This window comes from Cryptosporidium muris, genomic scaffold (genome assembly GCF_000006515.1).
Source record: "Cryptosporidium muris RN66 scf_1106632373453 genomic scaffold, whole genome shotgun sequence".
NCBI lineage: Eukaryota > Apicomplexa > Conoidasida > Eucoccidiorida > Cryptosporidiidae > Cryptosporidium > Cryptosporidium muris.
In genome coordinates, this window is record NW_002196570.1 from 740,743 (window position 1) to 758,910 (window position 18,168).

Consider the following 18,168-nt stretch of genomic DNA (forward strand, 5'->3'; position numbering starts at 1 on the left):
ATTCTGATCTCCTACCTTTGGAGTAATAGTTCGCGATATAAACACACACAATTCTTTAATTGAACCTCTCTCAAAATATGAGAAACTGAAAAACCATATTAAATAAATATTTCTGCTTCTACATTTTAACTGAGCCGATTCTTTCTCTATAGACTTACGTTGATAAACTATAAGCAGATGATAGGATATAAGCTAAGTTACCAGGATTCCACTTGCATATAAGTAAAGAATAAAGTTTCATGGATTATTGTTAGTAATGTAAGCAGCAAGCAACCAGCACCAGACGCAAGTAGAACCGCCTTTTATCTAAAGATTCAGTATACGTTAAATTTCGTATCAGAGTTTGACTTGATAAGAAATAATAATTTATAAAGGCTTTTGATCATTTACTTTTAGATAAGGATGAGTTAAATGTAGTAAGGTTTTGGGAAGTTATGCAAACAGGAAATTATTAAATTAAAGCCACATGAACACCAAAGCAGAAGATATATCATCAGATCCTTCAGGGATTTTTGAGTGTTCATACGATCCTCATGTTTATAATGTCACATCTTATAGTACCGATTTTCGAATAGTTGATATGTGTACTTTTGAATGTTCTTGCCCCAGAAGAGGTAAGTCGTTTTGTTCACATATAAGAGCTATATGTAAGAAATATAAAGAGAAATATCCTCGCGAAGTTTCCAATATTTTTGGGATTTTAAATGATATAAATATGAAGAACAAGCGAGCTACATGTATAGATAAGCCAAATAATCACTTGAACTTGTTAATTCGTGGGCTAAATAGTGTCTTCTATTTTCGCAATATTTTGGATATTTCGGAGATTCATAACATTGAAGCTAAGCAAAGATATTCAAGAGTTATTTATGCTACTTTAAGAGTTCTTAGTGGTATTTCATGGAGAATATATCAAAGTAAAGATCAAAAGGGAGATTTACCATTAATTGTTCACACTGCTAGTATCGTTAGAAACAATATTTCAGTAAAAGTATTAATGGATGCACTAGACAAGAACTTAGAAGAAAGTTTGTTAGGGGATGATACCTCTGAAGTAAATGCTCTTAAACAATTAGAAATAGCTGTTACTTCAGATACAGGTTTAATCTGTGACTTTTCTATTGTTGATATAATTGAGAGCTTTTTAAGAGAAAATTGCTATAGTAATTTGTCTAAACAGAAATTATTGAGAGGAATTTACAATTATTTATATAATTGGCATGATGTATATGAATTTAATTCAGATAGAGATAGGGAGAGTGCGAAAAGTGGCATTTTAAAAACTAAGCTTGGACAAAAAGTTCTGAGTATAGTACAAAGCTGCGTTAAAAGAAGTAGTTCTCAGGTTAATTGTCAAAACATGATTAATAATATGCTTATTGAACAACTTGGTCTAAATTTGAGTAGTATTGGCATAAAAAATTACCAAGATATTCTTCAGGATCCAAGTTTCAATACAAAGCCTGGAAAAAACCTTAATTCTGTAGTATTTAATGCTACAAATTTAGTTTCTAACTTATATTTTGTTAGATATATAAATACTTGTTGTGATAATAATAAATCCAATTATTATATGGAGGAGATAATTGGCGAGAAGGAAATATTAAGATCTATTCAGCAGTGTCCTCCTATGACTGATCTGAATAACTACTTATTTTGGTTTGCTTCTAGTAGATACACTACTCATGGTAGCTTGGAAGATTTTATTAGGAAGCATGAGAATAGTGAATATATAAGGGATTTTTTTTTTCTATGTTATTCAGCTAGTCATATAAAAAAAAGTGGTAATAGTATACATAATCCCATTATGGGAGTTGGTAATTTGTGTATAATTAAATTAGTTAAACCAACAGCAGATAAGGATGGAATACACACAAAATTTAGTTATGAAAATCAAATTCTTAATTCTATTGATTCTTTGGATGGTATAATGGTTGTGAATTACTTACTGGCAGCCTGTATTTGGGAAGATGGGGTAAAGAATTTTATAGATGCATATCCTATTGATGAATTTATAAGACGAACTAAATTAGTAGTTGAAGATGGTTCTAAAAAAAGAAGTAGCTTTATAGAAATGTTGCAGATTATTATAGCGATTACACCCCCAGCTTTTAATAATCTTATTTGGGAATATATAATTATACCAATAATCTCTCTATGGGAAGATCAAACAATAGAATCAACCATTCATTCTCTTATAGTGTTTTTTATAGAATGTAGAAATGACTCTGCTTTAAACAATATTGTAGATACTATCTTTAACATACTACCAAATCTCAATTTCAATAAGAGTCTTGAATTACTTAACTTACAAAAGAAGAGTGGTGACTGGAATACGCAATATAATATAAAGGATTATGAATTCAGCGTAAAAGGTGAAAAGGACAGTATTAATTCTGAAGGTGATTATTTATTGGAAAAGTGTTCTACTGAATCAGAGGTTAGTGAATCACGACATAATATTATAGAATCAAACTTAAAAATTGATGAAAATGGTATAGAGCACAAAACTCCCGAGGAGATAGTTTCTTTAATTCAGTTAAACCGTTTTGGAATTGGGATAGATTCTAGAAAAGATCCTCAGTTAGAGAATATACTTCTACAGTATTCCAAGCTGATAAAACGTACGGGAGAAAAGTTATCCGAGAATCTTTATTGTGATAGAAATCATTTTCAGCTTGAACTTATTCAAAATGCAGATGATAACTTCTACGAAAAATTGAAATATCATCAAACTAGTGTCCCATCCTTAAAATTTATTACTGGAAGTGGGGGAATTCTGGTATTAAATAACGAAGATGGGTTTACACCTTTAGATATAATGTCACTTAGTGATCTTGCTAACAGTTCTAAAATAGATTGTGGTAAGATACGAAGAATAGGGAAATTTGGTTTAGGATTTAAAAGTGTCTTCACTATTACGGATACTCCATATATTTTCAGTAATGGATTTAAAATTAGATTTGATGCCCAATCTCCATATGGTGCATACATATACCCTGAATGGGTATCATGTGAAATCACTGAACTAATACCTAAAGATCTACTTGATATATCTGGCTATGAAGTGAATAAATCCGCATGGAATACAGTAATTTGGTTACCTTTCAAGGCTAGAAAATTGACGAGAATTCACCTAAAACCTGAATTTTTACTATTTACAAATAAGCTTGTATATCTTGAGCATACCCAAAAAAATGCGACTATTTCAATTAAAAAGTGCACAGAAATTTTAGATGATAATTCATACTTCACTACAATATTCATTCAAGAATATATTCATTCTAAAGATGCTGAGAGAACCATTAAAAAACGAAAATTACTACCTGGAGGAAGGTACTGGAAAAGACAATTTTTACTCGTAGATTATGATATATCTTCAATATGTAAACAAAATCACTGGTTAGATCGCGAAATTTACAAAAATCGCCAGAAGAAGATAGTTATTGGAGTGGAACTTAAGGCAGATGAATCCACAAATACTGGAGTTTGTTTGGGTAAACAGTATTGCGACGTTTTTGCATTTTTGCCTATTCGATCATATGGATTTCACTTTATTATACATGCTGATTTTGAACTAACTTCGTCAAGGGAGGGAATAGCAACAAATAATGAATGGAATTGTCTACTACGTGACTGTATTCCGAATGCTTTAATTCATGCGATACAATCTTGGAGAAGACTGGATAATTTATCCATGCTACATAAATCATTTCTGTCTGTTATACCTCTATCTAGTGACTATGTTGATAACTTTTTTGCCCCAATAATAACAAAATTTCATCATATGCTAAAGTCTGTACCATGTATTTATACTCAAAGTGGTATTTTTGAATACCCTAGAAATGTACTGTGCTCTTTTAATACATATTCTGGATTATCGGTTGACACTATCTCTAAAATATTCCCTAATCTCGATGAATTATGTTTTGTGTTGGATAAACATTGCAAAAAGAAAATTATTTGTAGTGATGTTGAAAAATATGTTGAACATACTATCTTTGATGATCTTGGAATAGATTCAGTTAACTTGGTAATTATCATCACACTCATAGATGGTATGATAAGGGATTTTTCTTACTTTAACCGTCCTTTTGAATGGTATATACAAGTTTTTACTCTTTTGGGAAAGCTCATTGCATCTTCAACTTATTCGGAAAGTTATCTGCAGACATTGAAAAATTTACCTTTATTTCTTACTGATAAAGATGAATATGTATCATCCTATAATAATAAACTGGGGAGGAATCAACTATTTCTCCCTTCAAGCGAGTTATTTACTTCTATTAATGTTGCATGCATTCACTTTATAAGCAAGAAATTACTAAAAAATTCAGATACAGTTATTAGTGGAAGTGAATATTATGTAGATATAAAGAATCTTAATAGTTTTTATAATGACATGGATATTTATGATATTAAGGAAGAGCAATATATAGAATTTATTTTAGAAAAAGTAACACATTTAGACCCTAAAATTGATGCAAAAACTATAATAAGATTATCAAGTATACTTAATTCATTTTGGGTTAGGAAACCTATTGATAAAAATGTGATTATATTTGGTGTATCAAGTAATGAAAAGATCCTCCCCTTAACTTCAGAAAATTTTTACATTCATGAAAAATTGGGAAATATAACTAATTTTGTATATATTTTAGATTTATTAGAAGAAGAGACATTTATAAAACATGAATTCAAATATTTGAGAGATACTTCGCGTAGTAAACTTAGTCTAGATTATTTAGAATTTGGTGATATAGAGTATTGGAGATATTTTTTCTCACTTTTTGGGATAACGGAGTTACCTTTTATAATCAAGAAACTCAATTTAAATTTGGATAATCTGGATGAAAATCAATTAATGAAGCATATTAAAGATATTATTAGGGGTGATATAGATGAATCAGTATTAAAAAAACATATAAACGATCTCATAAAATTGAGAGATAAAGGTTTCAATACAGTGATAGATTTTTATATTGAAGGATTAGAAGATATATGTGAGTTGTTGAGAAGTTGCAGGATAGTGAATAATCAAGAAAAAGCGGATTTAATACTTGTAAAGTTTACAGAAGATTTGTGCAAAGTTGTATGTTCTAACTGGAACTCTCTAAGCAAATTCTGGCACTTAGGACAAGCAAATTCAGATTGTTCCATACCAAATTCATATTCTCTACTAGCTCATCAACTGCAAAATGCTTCACTATTTAGTTATGTGAAGTATATAACTGAAACTTCATATTCGCTTATTGGCATTTCTCGTCCCAAGCAACTGACATATTGTAGTAATATGGAATATTTACAGATAATCTCGCCCTTTGTCGGGTTAATACACTTAGAAAATAATGCATATCCAATAGAAATACTTGAATTTGCATTTGGAGTTAATACTAGAATTAATAGTTCAAAATATATTTTCTCTATACTCGAATCAATATGCTGCAACGAAAATTCAACAAATTTGGTAACTTATAAAATAAAAGATATATCATACTTCTCTCTTGTTACACTATTTGACTTCTTTATATATTGTATGAAATTTAACAATGATTTGGACATAGATATTTCTGATGTCTTCAAAAAAGTTTGTATGATTCCTGTAAAGTTGTCTAATGGAAGCATAATTTGGAAGAAGTCTAGTGAAGTATATTGGGAAGATAAAGACAAATTAATAAGCTGGTCCCAACCTTTAGGTGAACTTTTTTTACATGATGATATAGAACACAGATGTAGAACAACGGATTTTTTTAGTTTTTTTGTGACTGAACTAGGAATTTCTTTATCACCAACAGATAAACAACTTCTGGCTGAGCTTGACAACTTTCAGTATAGTGATAAAAATGACCTAGACTCAGAGCAACTATTATCATTAATAAAGATAATAGTATACCTATCAAATTCCATGAAGTTTGGAAGTATCTTGGAATTTCCAAGTTCTGTACTTCTTCCAGTAGTAAGTAATGGATCATATGATCTATTTGATTATAGAAAAAAAAGCTCTCCATTACTTTTTCCATCGCTGTCCAATTTATGCATTCTTTTTTCGGAGAATTTCTCTGGAATAACAGGAGAAATGAAAATGTTATGGTCTCCCTTTTGTATTTATATAAATGATAATTTAGCTAAATATAACTGGGAGGAAATAATTGCTATAGATAATTTACAAAAGCAGTGGTACTCTTTATGCTTACCAATTACTACTGCAGTTTATGGGTACATATCTAGCGACCAAGTGGATAGAGATGACGCTCATTTCGAACTTTCTAGTTTTGAAAAGGAAAGTAAATTTTATAAGGAGCTCATAGCTAACATCTTAGGTCCATTGTGTGAAGATTCTCTCGATTGTATATCTAGGTCTGATTACAAAGATTGGCATGCTCGCGTTTCGAAGTGTGAAGTTTTGATTTTGGAAAAAGATATTTTTGTAGAGTTCAATTTTTCCATAAATAAAGTCCGGCTTGCTTCTTACTATGATAACAAAGCTGATATTATATATATAAAACATCTGAAAAGTCTAAATACTGGTGACTATAAGCATGTAGTAGCATCATTACTTTCATTTGTATCAAGTTTTTTGAGTGAAACTAGTTCTTGTAATCTTGGAGTATTTAAAATATCACATATTCTCATTAATTTGGTAATAAAAAAAGTTCTTAAATCTTCCTCTTTTCAAATTTCTTGGAATGATATAATAGTAAAACTTAGTAAAAAAGCTGAAACCTCAATAAGAGGATATAGATTTAACTTCAGGTACTTCTTATTTAACAAAGACTATGGCGATGATGAAAACTCATCTGAAGACTTTACATTCAAGCATTTTGAATCTAAAGATGTGGTATCTGAATTAAATAACTCGACAATTAATTCTGTAAAATTGGACAGATTCTTAAATTCAGGTCCAAATCCTACAGCTATAGATATTGGAAAGTTTGGTGAGAAGGCAGGATTTGATTACTTATCTGAAATTTACAAACAAGATATATTAAATGGTAAAGTTACTATAACTTGGGAAAATGAATACATGGAAAGAGGCCTCCCGTATGATATAACAATCAATACTATATCACCATTATCTAGAGAAATTGTATCGACCACATATATAGAAGTGAAATCTTCATTAAGCAAAGATAGAAAGTTTTTTCATATTACTTGTAAAGAGTGGTCATACGCCCAATTACATCAAGATAATTATTGGATTTTACGTGTATTTGGAGTTAGACCAAGCTCAAACAATACAACCAATTCAAAATATAAATTTACACTAATCAAAAATCCATACAGATATTGGGTAAATGGTCAATTTCAAGTTCTTTTGGTAACATGAATTAAAATTTCGAAGCAGTGAACAACTCTTATATTTGCTTAATAATGTGACTGTAATGTCAAATTATCTTGTGAAATTCAAGTATGTTGGTGAGGATTTATAGATTATCACAAGATATTTCATATTTGATTTGACTGCAAATCCTCACTGTAATTTTAGTAGGTAAAACTCCAAAGCTTCTTCTAATTCCATTAATAATATATTGAGTTATTTTGGTATAGTAAATTTCACAAAAAGTCATCTATATCTTATTTCTAATAAAACAAAGCTCATAATCTAAATGTATCAAATATTGAAGCCATCAAGGTATCATCTATAAATATTCTCTAATAATGTTGGTAGCCTTTTGAAAATAGTAAATCTACAAATTTAATTAAGATATAATCGCAGAAACTAAAGGAGTTTGGATTGTCATTTGGAAATTAGAGGTTTAAATAAGTGATTAATTTATAGTTAGTAAAATGTCACCACTTACAAATATATCAAGTTTGTAAAATTGGAACTATATTAATTTAAAAAAAAAGAAACAAAGAAAAAAAAAAAAAACATTATAAGTATAGAAATCATGTACTATTCTGCAAAAATTCATTAAATCTTTGAAATTAAATATAAGATTCCAATTTTAAAATCATTGAAAAGCTCCTGTAAAATATACAAGCCAAAGGAGCAATTGAACAATATCTTAGTATCTTAGACTTTGTATTTAAATGTAGTTTAGTTAATATAAATTAGAAAATTGCCATTTCTTATAGTAGCAATCTACAGCTATACCAATTTAGTCATTTCCTACTAGAAAGCATGTTATATAACCAATGGAACAATTGCCTTCCTATTGAGTTTGATGTATGATTCTCTAAAGGTTTCAATATACCACTTGTGTGAACGTATAGCATTTACAATCATGCAAGTTGTAATGTACATCATAGCAAAATATATCCAAAGATAATGAACTCCATAAACAAATATATCAGCAAATAATGATGTATATATACCAATTTCGCAAAGATAGTGTGGACAGGATATCCAATTGAACAATCCTCCACAAGGAATATCATACATTCTAGAGTGTCTTCTAATATTCGATAGAGTCCTATGACTCATAAATTGAAGCGCTGAAAACAAAAAAAATACAACTACTTGGATTAAGCAAGGTGAACTCGTAGACTTCCACGTCAAGCTAATGGCAATAGGCATCATTATGTAATAAGATATTCCAAATAAAAACGTTACTAAGCTCATAGAGCTTTTGTTACTGTTATGTTTAGCAATAAAAATCTCCTCTAGAAATCTCCGCAAAACATGTATCGTGAACATAATCATTCTATTAGATGTATTATCTTGAATAAACATAAAGCCTAGACACGCAAAAATACCAACGATGTAAAAGTATTTGAACAAGCTCTTCCGGACCAATATAAATTGTGAAGCGTATAATCTCCTAAGTAATTTCACTAAAACTATGTCCCTTGGAACCTCATTGTAGAATTTCCTTATATCTAAGTCATTTTTAATCAATTTCCCATGTTGAGAGAGGATATGGAGAGAAGACGAGAAACAGCTAAACAATGTTGCCAAGAAACATAGGGCAAAATACATAGTAGTTAAAAACTGAAGTATTGAAAGTCTAGCCAAATCTCTTGTCATATCAAATCCCAGAGACCAAATATATGTTTTAAAGAAAAAAAAAAGAGAGTACAAACAAAAAAGAGCGGACGATCAATGAAAAGACAGGGAGAAAAGAGATTTGCTAAACTTTTTAACCTAATCAGAAGCGTGATGTAAGTATCAGATAATTATCAGATATTTTCACTCAACTCATTAATTACTTAATTCTTCAACGTCTTGAGTATCTAGAGTCGTATGGATCTGCTCTTGAGGAATATCTTGGAGGAGAGTGGTATCGTGAAGGATGGTGGTAGTCATCTGATCTTGAAGGATATCTGTGGTCACTATACCTACTATTGTAGTAATCATCGTGTCTGTTGTATTGTTCGCTCCTTGTGTGAGACGAGGATTGAGGAGGATAGTCATAACGACTCCTCGAGCTTGGCCTACTCGAGTGACCACGATAAGACCTGGGAGGTCCATTTCTGGATGAAGAGTTATATTTAATTGATCTATATTGAGGACCCTTGTATTCCCCAGGAGTAGGTTCGTAAGGTTTAGCTCTTCTAGCCATTTCAACTTTAAGATTAGCATCTTGATACTCTTTACAATCAAGAGCATCTCTTGCTCTAGCTGCCTCTTCAGGGCAACTCATTGTTACAAAGCCAAAACATCGACTTTCACCAGATAGAGGATTAGTAACCAATCTACAGTCCGTAACTTTACCATATTCCTCAAAAAGACGCCTCAGATCATCCTCCTTTGTACGAAGAGAAAGTCTGCACACGTACAAAGTACTTGATGGATCATTGCACTTCTGATCTGATGCAGATGTTGAACCTGAATTCTCATTTGCCGAGGATATATCATTGTTGCTTGCAGTTGATATTTCCTGTATGTGCTCAGAAGCTTCTGATTCAGCCGATAAGACTGCACTTTCCTCTTTGTTATGTAACTGTTGGGAATCTGAACTATCTTCTTCAGTTGACTTTGCGAGGGGCTTTCTTCCCCGTTTTTTTATTTCAGTCATATTGCCAATAAAACAGAAGGAAATTAAGCTAAGTGGTAATTTTGTCTACCGCGTGGGACGGGAGTAGAGAAAAACGTTTTTTGGCGCCAGATACTGTTGGGAACAAAGTAACCAACTTTCTTTTTTTTTTTTTTAAAATGTTAGGAGTATCTGACCTAGAACTGGTCCACAGTGAGTAATTATGAACATAAGGTTTTGACTAACCTCGCACATTATATTAATGTTCACTATTTGAGTGAAGAAAGAAGAACCGAAGCACTTTTAAACGATTGTAGAGGAATAGGGAACAGAAAAGTTGTTAAAATATTATAAGCTATAAATTTTGCAAACATTTGGTAGATTAAGATATAAAGGTGCCTTTCACAGTCTGAATACTCATAAATATTTTATATTAGAAAATCCTTCTATTGAGATAGTCTCGTATATCTTGACTTTGCCTCAAGTCTGGTCTCCCTTAAAAGAGCTCTACTAGTCAGTCGCTCTACGTACCTGTGTTGCCTCAGGAATGTCATCGAATTCTATATTGTTAGAGTGGAATTTCACACTAATTCTTTCCAGCTTCATGATATTGTCTACGTGATGTAGTATATCCCATAAATCCAGGAGAAGAACTCCATATAGAAGCTCCACTCCAGGCTACGTACTGAGGGTTTACATCTGCTTTCCTTACATTTACTTCCCAACCCTATAAAAAAATATAATAAATATTTAAATAGATTAGTGAACTATAATATAGCTTACCGAAGGTAACATTTGAGTTAGATCCATTTGTAGTCTTGTATGGAAATTCCTGAACTTGCTAGATCCTCCTGAAACAAGAATATTGCTAGCCAATAGGGGCTGCAGATGAATAGGACAGGACTTTATAGATGTTACTACCATTTCCGAAATTCCCTCCATATTAAAACCTGCATCAGAAGGTCGGAATAGGATCTCGGGAATTGTTATTCTTTCTGTAGAAAGTTTTACAAATTGAGTTTGGGACATCTTCATACCTTTGTTATACATACCCTGTATCCCAACCAATTCCTCCGGAAGTTCCGAAATAAATTCATTAGGATCAGGTGCAATACATTCTTCATTGTAAAACTGGCTACTCTTGCTAAGAGATGAAGAAGGTTCAGGTAATTTAACCCAATGATCTAGAGATCTATCACCGTGTTTATCTGATGAAAATTGCAACAAATCTTTCTCAAAATCTGTAGATACATAACAAGCTATTTCTTTTATTTTTGATACTAAAAAGGCATTTTGAGAAAGATCAATTTGTCTATATGCAAGAAAATTTTTAAGTAGCAGATCCAAGTAATATCCCCCAATATCAAGTCTTCTACAGCCGCTCTCAATTGGAGTGCCTTGATACATAGGAACACTATTACAACACTGGTATCCACAATCCAAAACTAAATAACAGGGATTAATATCTTGCTCAGAAGTTGCATTAGGTATTTGAATAGGAGTAAAGGCAAAAGGTATTAGTTGAGGACAAGTTGATATTATAGCACTTTCGAATTGGAAATCCTCAAATATAAGCTCTGACAAACTATGTTGTAGAGGTGTTGGATTTAAAAATGGCTCAGTAACCAAAATAGTGCACTCCAGTGGATTTATATTTAACTTATTAAATGTATACTTCCATATATCACTTTGTAAAGCAGTATCTATCAAAAGTCCTTCCGAAAATGGATGATGAGAAAAATACTCATTTAAGGTATATATTTGATCACACGTGTAAATTCTCTCTCTTCTGCGAACTTTGCCAATACAATTTGGCAAACATACCCTAAAAATATAATCTTATTTCAAAAGGTTCACTCCAAAAAAAAAGCTTCTTATTTTCACGAACCTTGGAAGAGGCTCTCCAGCGAATCCTGCCTTAATACTAAAGGAACCATTATCAACAACCACAATTTTTGACATATAAGGTCATTAAGCTAAGACTAGAAAAATAAAATATTTAGGTGGCTAAAGAAAAAAGGCCCAGATTTATAATAATAGCGCGCACAATATTTATTAGAGTTGACCGCCTAACATTAGTAGTAATGAATATACTAATGATTTGAGGGATAAATGCATCGTATCTATAAACAACTCACTAGACAAATCCCCTTATCTGAGATATTCCCATATGAAGCGAATTTACTCTACTATCCTAACTATCAACGTATCCCTTTGAGTAGGGCATTTTTTGAAGCACAGTTCTGTGCCAGGAATTTCGGTTTCTTTGGTACATCTTGGACATCATTCTTAAGTCTTCTTCTTGTTATATGGTACTGTAGAGCTTTTGATCCTGCTCCTAATGAAAGAATAGACCGATATTGGCTTCATAGTCCCAAATTTCGTATACTTGTGGCCCAAAAAAATCCTGGGAAGAGACCTGGTTATGCTATTGCATTTATCTCTAGCACTATTAGATACATATTCCGTGGCCTAGACCATAGCCTTTCTATAAATGAGAGGAAAGACTTATTATTTAAACTTAAGGAAAGCTACTTGGTAGAAATTAATCCGACTATTCAGTACCCATATCTGTTCAGACAGCTGAACAAAGTTCATACTAAAGATCCTCACAATATCCATATATATTCAATTCCACGCAGATAAGAGCAAATAAGTAATTTTAGACTGTAAAAAGTTATATAGATCTTAGTCACTATACACACTATATATAAAGGCCTAGGAAAGTTAGAATTTTAAAATTCTTGAGACTTATATTTTACTTCATGCTTTAGCCAACAAGTAGGCACTATTCACTTCTTCATTCTTTCGCGCACCTGTTGAGCGGTGAACCAGATGAAGCGTGGCACCTATTTATTGTGTAATGGTGTGAGTTAAACATTTTGTATAGAAGGTTTTAAGATGAACTTATTTGAGGTATTTGGAACTTATTCATCTTTTATTTTCATCCTTTTGTTTGTAACTCGCGTGGATATATCTAATTGTATTGAACCGGATAGTGCAAGCTCACAATATTCAACTTTTTCGCTAGAAAAGGAGGCTATTCAACATTTCTTGAGTGTTTCCGATATATTAGTAACTAAGGATGATTTACAGCTTTCTATATCAAGAGGTTGGTGGGATTTGGCTAAGCAGTTAGTTAGGAGAACTCATGAGCAAGATATTGACTTGAGCTCTACAGTTCGTGCCTCCACCTTAATTATAAGGAAACATCTTGATGAATTAGTAAGACTCCTCAATAAACGACATGCTGAAATTGCATTACTGTCTCCAGCTTTTCAGTGGGCTCAATCTCGTGATTTTATATTCTTAAATATTAAATTTACATATAGATGGAATGCTCCGGGAGCTCTTAAGGTAGAAAATGAGGTAGTTTCAATAACTAACAATACATTCTATTTTTCAGCCCTGGGATCTCATTCACAAGAGATGAAAAGATATGAACTTAAGCTCGAACTATTTGATGAGATAGATGCCGATAAGTCTGAATGGACTTTTGGATCTGTTGGGAAGTTAACATGTACCCTAGCTAAAAAAGAATCCAATGTAAAGTGGCCTAGACTACTCAAAGATCAAAATGAAAAGATCCCTAATATGCATATCTGGTGGGAAATGAAGGAGAAATTTGAAGATGATTTTAAAATTTCTACAAATAATGATACATTATTGCAGAATAGCACTCAGATTGTAGCTAACTCAACATTATCTTCTAATATAACGGACCCCACTTTTCGTGAGGAATTGTAACTATATTACTTATATTTAAGGAGTATTAATCTAGATCCTAACTTTATCTAAAACTTTTCTTTAATTAAAATATTTCAGAAGTTCCAATATTTATGTATTTTCAAGTTTCTAAAGGAAATTTCCTTGAAGCTGTTAATTTCTTTAAGCATTACCTCTACATCTTAATTTTATATTCAATATCTAAAATATATTGCCTTATTTGTTGTGAATAGCATAGCTTCAGTTGCAGGAATCACAATTCTAATATTGTACTATCTACTGAGGCATATCTTTATATACTTGAAGTGCCCAGTAGTACCTTGTTATCTGTCCCGCCTTTTTACTATAAACGGGTGCGCATGAAATTGATTGAGATACCTTTTGGTTTAATTCAATATTTTAATATATTCAATTTTACGTAAGACGATTCTGCACTTGTATTCAAATATACTTTGAAATCTAATTTAGTTGGAATTCTCTTTGGAAGTGACGATGAATTTCAGGGTATATTAAGTATGAAGCATTCCAATAAGGAATTACCTTCTAATAAAAAAGAGAAGAAGAAGAAACAGGACTACTTTATTAATTGTGAGAATCTAGCTCGAGTTGGTATTAAGCTATCATGTTATATTGGACAAAATATCCAAAATAAGGACTCTTGTCTCAATGAAGCTTCCAGAGCTAATAGGGGGCGAGAACAAATATTTCAGATTAATGATATTGTGTCCATAAATAGTAATGGGATAACAACATTTAACAAAAAGAAATATAATGAATGTATATCTTATAGCTTTGGTCTAGTTGATGAGCTATACGATATATTTTCAGTTACTAATCCTGAAGTAAATGACTCTGTGCAGATAACTCAAGATGGAGAATTAACTAGCAATATTTCTGAGAATATTGCATACAATGAAGATAAATATATATTATTAAAGCAGGGTGTAGATACTGGGATTAATGATCTAAATATGAAAAGTCAAGGGGACCATTCTAACTCTGAAGCTTTTTTGCACCTTTTTTACCCTAGGAGACATTCACTATTTTCTTCTATTACTGGTGGATCTCTTCTAAATAATATTTTAGAATACGACTGGCAACAAAAATTGGTTAAGGATTTATTTTATGATCTTGCTGATAATACTGAAGATTTACCTGAAAGTGTTTTTACAGATAAAGGGACATATGGCAAAGTGTTATATTCAATATTACTACTTTCTAAAAAACTTTGTTTAACAGGATGGTTTGAATTTATTACCATTTGTACACATTCATTGGGAGTACTTGCAGAGCCATTAAATTGCATTATTAAAAATGAAGATACTACTTTTTATGTGTTAGGAGTTTTCTATCTTGTTAATATTATACTTTTATCTCTGGAATCCTTTGCTCAATTAATTTTTCAAGGCTACTTTGGAAGTTTAGAATTTATAATAGATGTAGTTACCATTGTAGTACTCATACTGGATCTATCTCTTTCAAAATTTAATAGCAAGGTAAATGTTGTAAGTTCTACAAACTTACTTTTTTATTTGATAAGACTAACCCGTATATTTTTTATATATTCAAATAATAAAAGTACTATGAGATCCTTTCAGAAACAAATAACAGAGGTTGTAAGGATTCATCTTAGAAAACTTTTTAGAGTATTGGACCATGACTTGGATTCTAAATTAACCTATCAACAATTTCAACTTGCTTGTTCGGCTATTGGCATATCTTTGACTGAGGAGGTCAAAGTTGATAAGAACAAAACATTAGAAAGGCATTTATTTTCTTCTAATAAAAATAGAAGACTTAATATATTTCTATCTATAAATTTTAGAATCAAAAGCTTGATTAAAAAATTTACATGGGAAAGTTGTGAAATTTTTAGTAATTATTCTGATTTTGAAAGTAATACTAGCTGCACAGATACAACTAGTATACAAGGTGAAGATAACATATATGAGGACTCTGAACAATTTTCTATGTATAGAGATATAAAAAATTATGATTCAAATACTAAAAAAAAGTTTGAAGACATGAAACTTATTAGATATGGAGATAATGATAGAAATATTCCTATGCTAACTCCTACAGGATTATATAATGACAGTAATTCGACAAACTTCATTGATCAATATATAAATGAAGATAGCACTACCTATAAATTGGCATCTGAACTTCGAGAAAAATTTTCTCATGCACTTATTGCTCTGGGAGTTTACGATCCTATACAAAAAAGAATGGATTATGATGAATTCGAAGCAATGATTATGGCTGCAGATATAAATGGATGTTTAGGAGAAGTAATGGTCCCTCCTCAACTTCAACTACAAAACTGTCAAATCAAAAATAGATTGAAATTTCCTAGAAGACGTTTTGATGAGTATATTTTATCAACCTCTATTTTTGTATGTTTATTTATATTTCTAACTCTTACACTTGCAGTTCCAGAAAATACTATTCAGACACAGAATGAAAAAAGTAAAGTAGCAGAAATGAAGGCTATGGGATATAGGATGGTTTTGATGATTTTGATATATATTTCAACTGTATTATTGAATATGTTTTATTTATTTAATCGAAATTCGAAATTTGTTGATCATATCTGTGATCAAACAAGTATCTTAGTACGTGATATGGATGCTTTAGCTAACTTGGATTTCCCGAGAATAGATGAAAATCAAGTCTATAATAGGTATTCTTCTAAGTCACTATTTAATGGGAGATTACCATTCGAACATGAGCATTTACTAAATTTATGGTTACTAAGTCAGTCGATGTATAGAATGAGAGAAGGAATTCTCTCATTTTCTAAATATCTGCCACTACATGTTGTACGGATACTAATGCGAAAAGGTAAGGCAGCGACATTAGGTATGTTTCCTAAAAAAGTAACTATATTATTTTCTGATATAGCTGGTTTTACAAGATTAGCTGAAAATCTAGAGCCAAAACAGCTACTCTTACTACTTACTGACTATTTTGATGAAATGACGAGAATTATTGATGAATCTAAGGGGACACTTTTAGAAATAGTTGGTGATGCAATATTAGCTATATGGAATTCACCTGTAAATATTGAGAACCATGCAGCTGTAGCAATAGAGGCATCATTACATATGCGACGTATTCTCAATGTAAAATCTGAGCAGTGGAAATTCCATAATTTACCTGAAATTAAAATAAGATGTGGAATACATACAGGTGATGTTCTTGTAGGTAATGTTGGTGGAGCTCATAGAATGAAATATGGGGTTTTAGGTGATGGGGTTAACTTGGCTAGTCGCATTGAAGCTTTAAGCAAGAGGTATTCTACTGATATTCTAATAAGTAATGGGGTATTCACATCTTCATCATTAATTAAAAAAAGATTTATTATCTGTCCTTTAGATATTGTAATTACTCAGGGAAAGAGTAGACCTACTGTAGTGTATAATGTGGTTGATACAAGTTTCGATGCCTTACCAGAGATGTATCTTAAAGCTAAACTACATGCTAAAGCCCTATCATACTATCTAAAAAGAGACTTTAGACAATCTTTAACTTATATAGACAAGATTAACGAGTTACACCCTCAAAATCGTGATCCTACTATAAGGATTCTCCAGAGGAAATGTATTAAGTTCTTAAACAATCCTCCTAGTGAGAACTGGTCAGGAGCTGAGATCTTGACATCAAAAGTTTTTTAAATGCGAGATTTGATATTTAATGATTAGTTATCTGACAAATTTTTCCTTAATTATATTTATTAGAGTTCTCTTAATATTTATTAACTTTCTAATTGTTTGTAGGCTTTACTAGAAAGTAGTATTTTCATCGTAAACTTTGTAAAACCTTAATTTATTGTCAACTGTTACTGTTAACTAGATGTATTTGAAAGATTAGTTTTTTCAAAACAAAGTATTAATTAATGACTAAATAATTACTACCAAAAGTGTTGTCTAAAGTTGGGGGGAAGGGGGGGTTCATGCAAGGTCAACCTCTTTAAGTTTAATCTTAAAGATTCAGCTTTGCTATATTTACTAGCTTCCTAGTATTTAGAATATTGTATATGTATCAAACTAATGTCACAATTCAATATAAATGTTATATATTCTCTAACTAAAATACGTATAGAAAACAATGTTAACCTTGATGTTTTTATATGTACTTGTGCTCTATAATGAAAACATCTTACAAATTATATAGTCAGTATAATTTCAATTATAAAAAAAAAAAGAAGTAATATTAACTCATACTTTAATTTAATGATCTATATGGGGAAATTAGCCAAGGTTAACTAAGTAGAGTTTATGATTTAATATATAGCTGAGCAACCTGCCAGATATATTTTTAAATGAACTTGAATATTTTATTAACTCTTAGATATACTATAAGTTGATATTTCAACCCTTTAAAAGACATAAAGTCACTAAATCATTTTTTTTTTCATTTAGAAGTTCATTCAAGTTTCTTTAGAAATAATTACTAGAAATAAATTCAAATATCTTTCAATGACTATATTTTGTGCTCTAAATGTCTAATATTTAAGAAC

General features: G+C 31.1%; 6 protein-coding genes across 6 annotated transcripts, besides 3 other annotated features; 3 read left to right on the forward strand and 3 right to left on the reverse strand.

The window, feature by feature from the left end:
* Positions 1-466: 466 nt before the first annotated feature.
* CMU_040540 (uncharacterized protein) lies at positions 467-7,327 on the forward strand (the record flags this gene model as incomplete). The annotated part of the gene is made up of 1 exon (XM_002139298.1): positions 467-7,327. One exon carries the CDS (start codon positions 467-469, stop codon positions 7,325-7,327), a length of 6,861 nt encoding a protein of 2,286 aa, XP_002139334.1.
* A 514-nt stretch (positions 7,328-7,841) lies between these two features.
* Positions 7,842-7,873: a microsatellite.
* Positions 7,874-8,128: 255 nt separating this feature from the next.
* Positions 8,129-8,971, reverse strand: CMU_040550 (3-oxo-5-alpha-steroid 4-dehydrogenase domain-containing protein; the record flags this gene model as incomplete). The annotated part of the gene is made up of 1 exon (XM_002139299.1): positions 8,129-8,971. The coding sequence occupies one exon, from the start codon at positions 8,969-8,971 to the stop codon at positions 8,129-8,131; it is 843 nt and encodes a 280-aa protein (XP_002139335.1).
* A 190-nt stretch (positions 8,972-9,161) lies between these two features.
* On the reverse strand, positions 9,162-9,962 carry CMU_040560 (RNA recognition motif. family protein; the record flags this gene model as incomplete). Its single annotated transcript, XM_002139300.1, has 1 exon — positions 9,162-9,962. The coding sequence occupies one exon, from the start codon at positions 9,960-9,962 to the stop codon at positions 9,162-9,164; it is 801 nt and encodes a 266-aa protein (XP_002139336.1).
* A 544-nt stretch (positions 9,963-10,506) lies between these two features.
* CMU_040570 (actin family protein) lies at positions 10,507-11,882 on the reverse strand (the record flags this gene model as incomplete). Its single annotated transcript, XM_002139301.1, has 3 exons — positions 10,507-10,647; positions 10,704-11,745; positions 11,809-11,882. 3 exons carry the CDS (start codon positions 11,880-11,882, stop codon positions 10,507-10,509), a joined length of 1,257 nt encoding a protein of 418 aa, XP_002139337.1.
* Positions 10,649-10,677: a sequence feature (AT_rich).
* Positions 11,883-12,546: 664 nt separating the features above from the next.
* CMU_040580 (CS domain-containing protein) lies at positions 12,547-13,711 on the forward strand. The gene has a single exon (XM_002139302.1). The coding sequence runs from the start codon at positions 12,822-12,824 to the stop codon at positions 13,665-13,667; it is 846 nt and encodes a 281-aa protein (XP_002139338.1). The 5' UTR covers positions 12,547-12,821; the 3' UTR covers positions 13,668-13,711.
* Positions 13,712-14,161: 450 nt separating this feature from the next.
* Positions 14,162-17,323, forward strand: CMU_040590 (adenylate and guanylate cyclase catalytic domain-containing protein; the record flags this gene model as incomplete). The annotated part of the gene is made up of 1 exon (XM_002139303.1): positions 14,162-17,323. The coding sequence occupies one exon, from the start codon at positions 14,162-14,164 to the stop codon at positions 17,321-17,323; it is 3,162 nt and encodes a 1,053-aa protein (XP_002139339.1).
* Positions 15,196-15,224: a sequence feature (AT_rich).
* Positions 17,324-18,168: the final 845 nt, after the last annotated feature.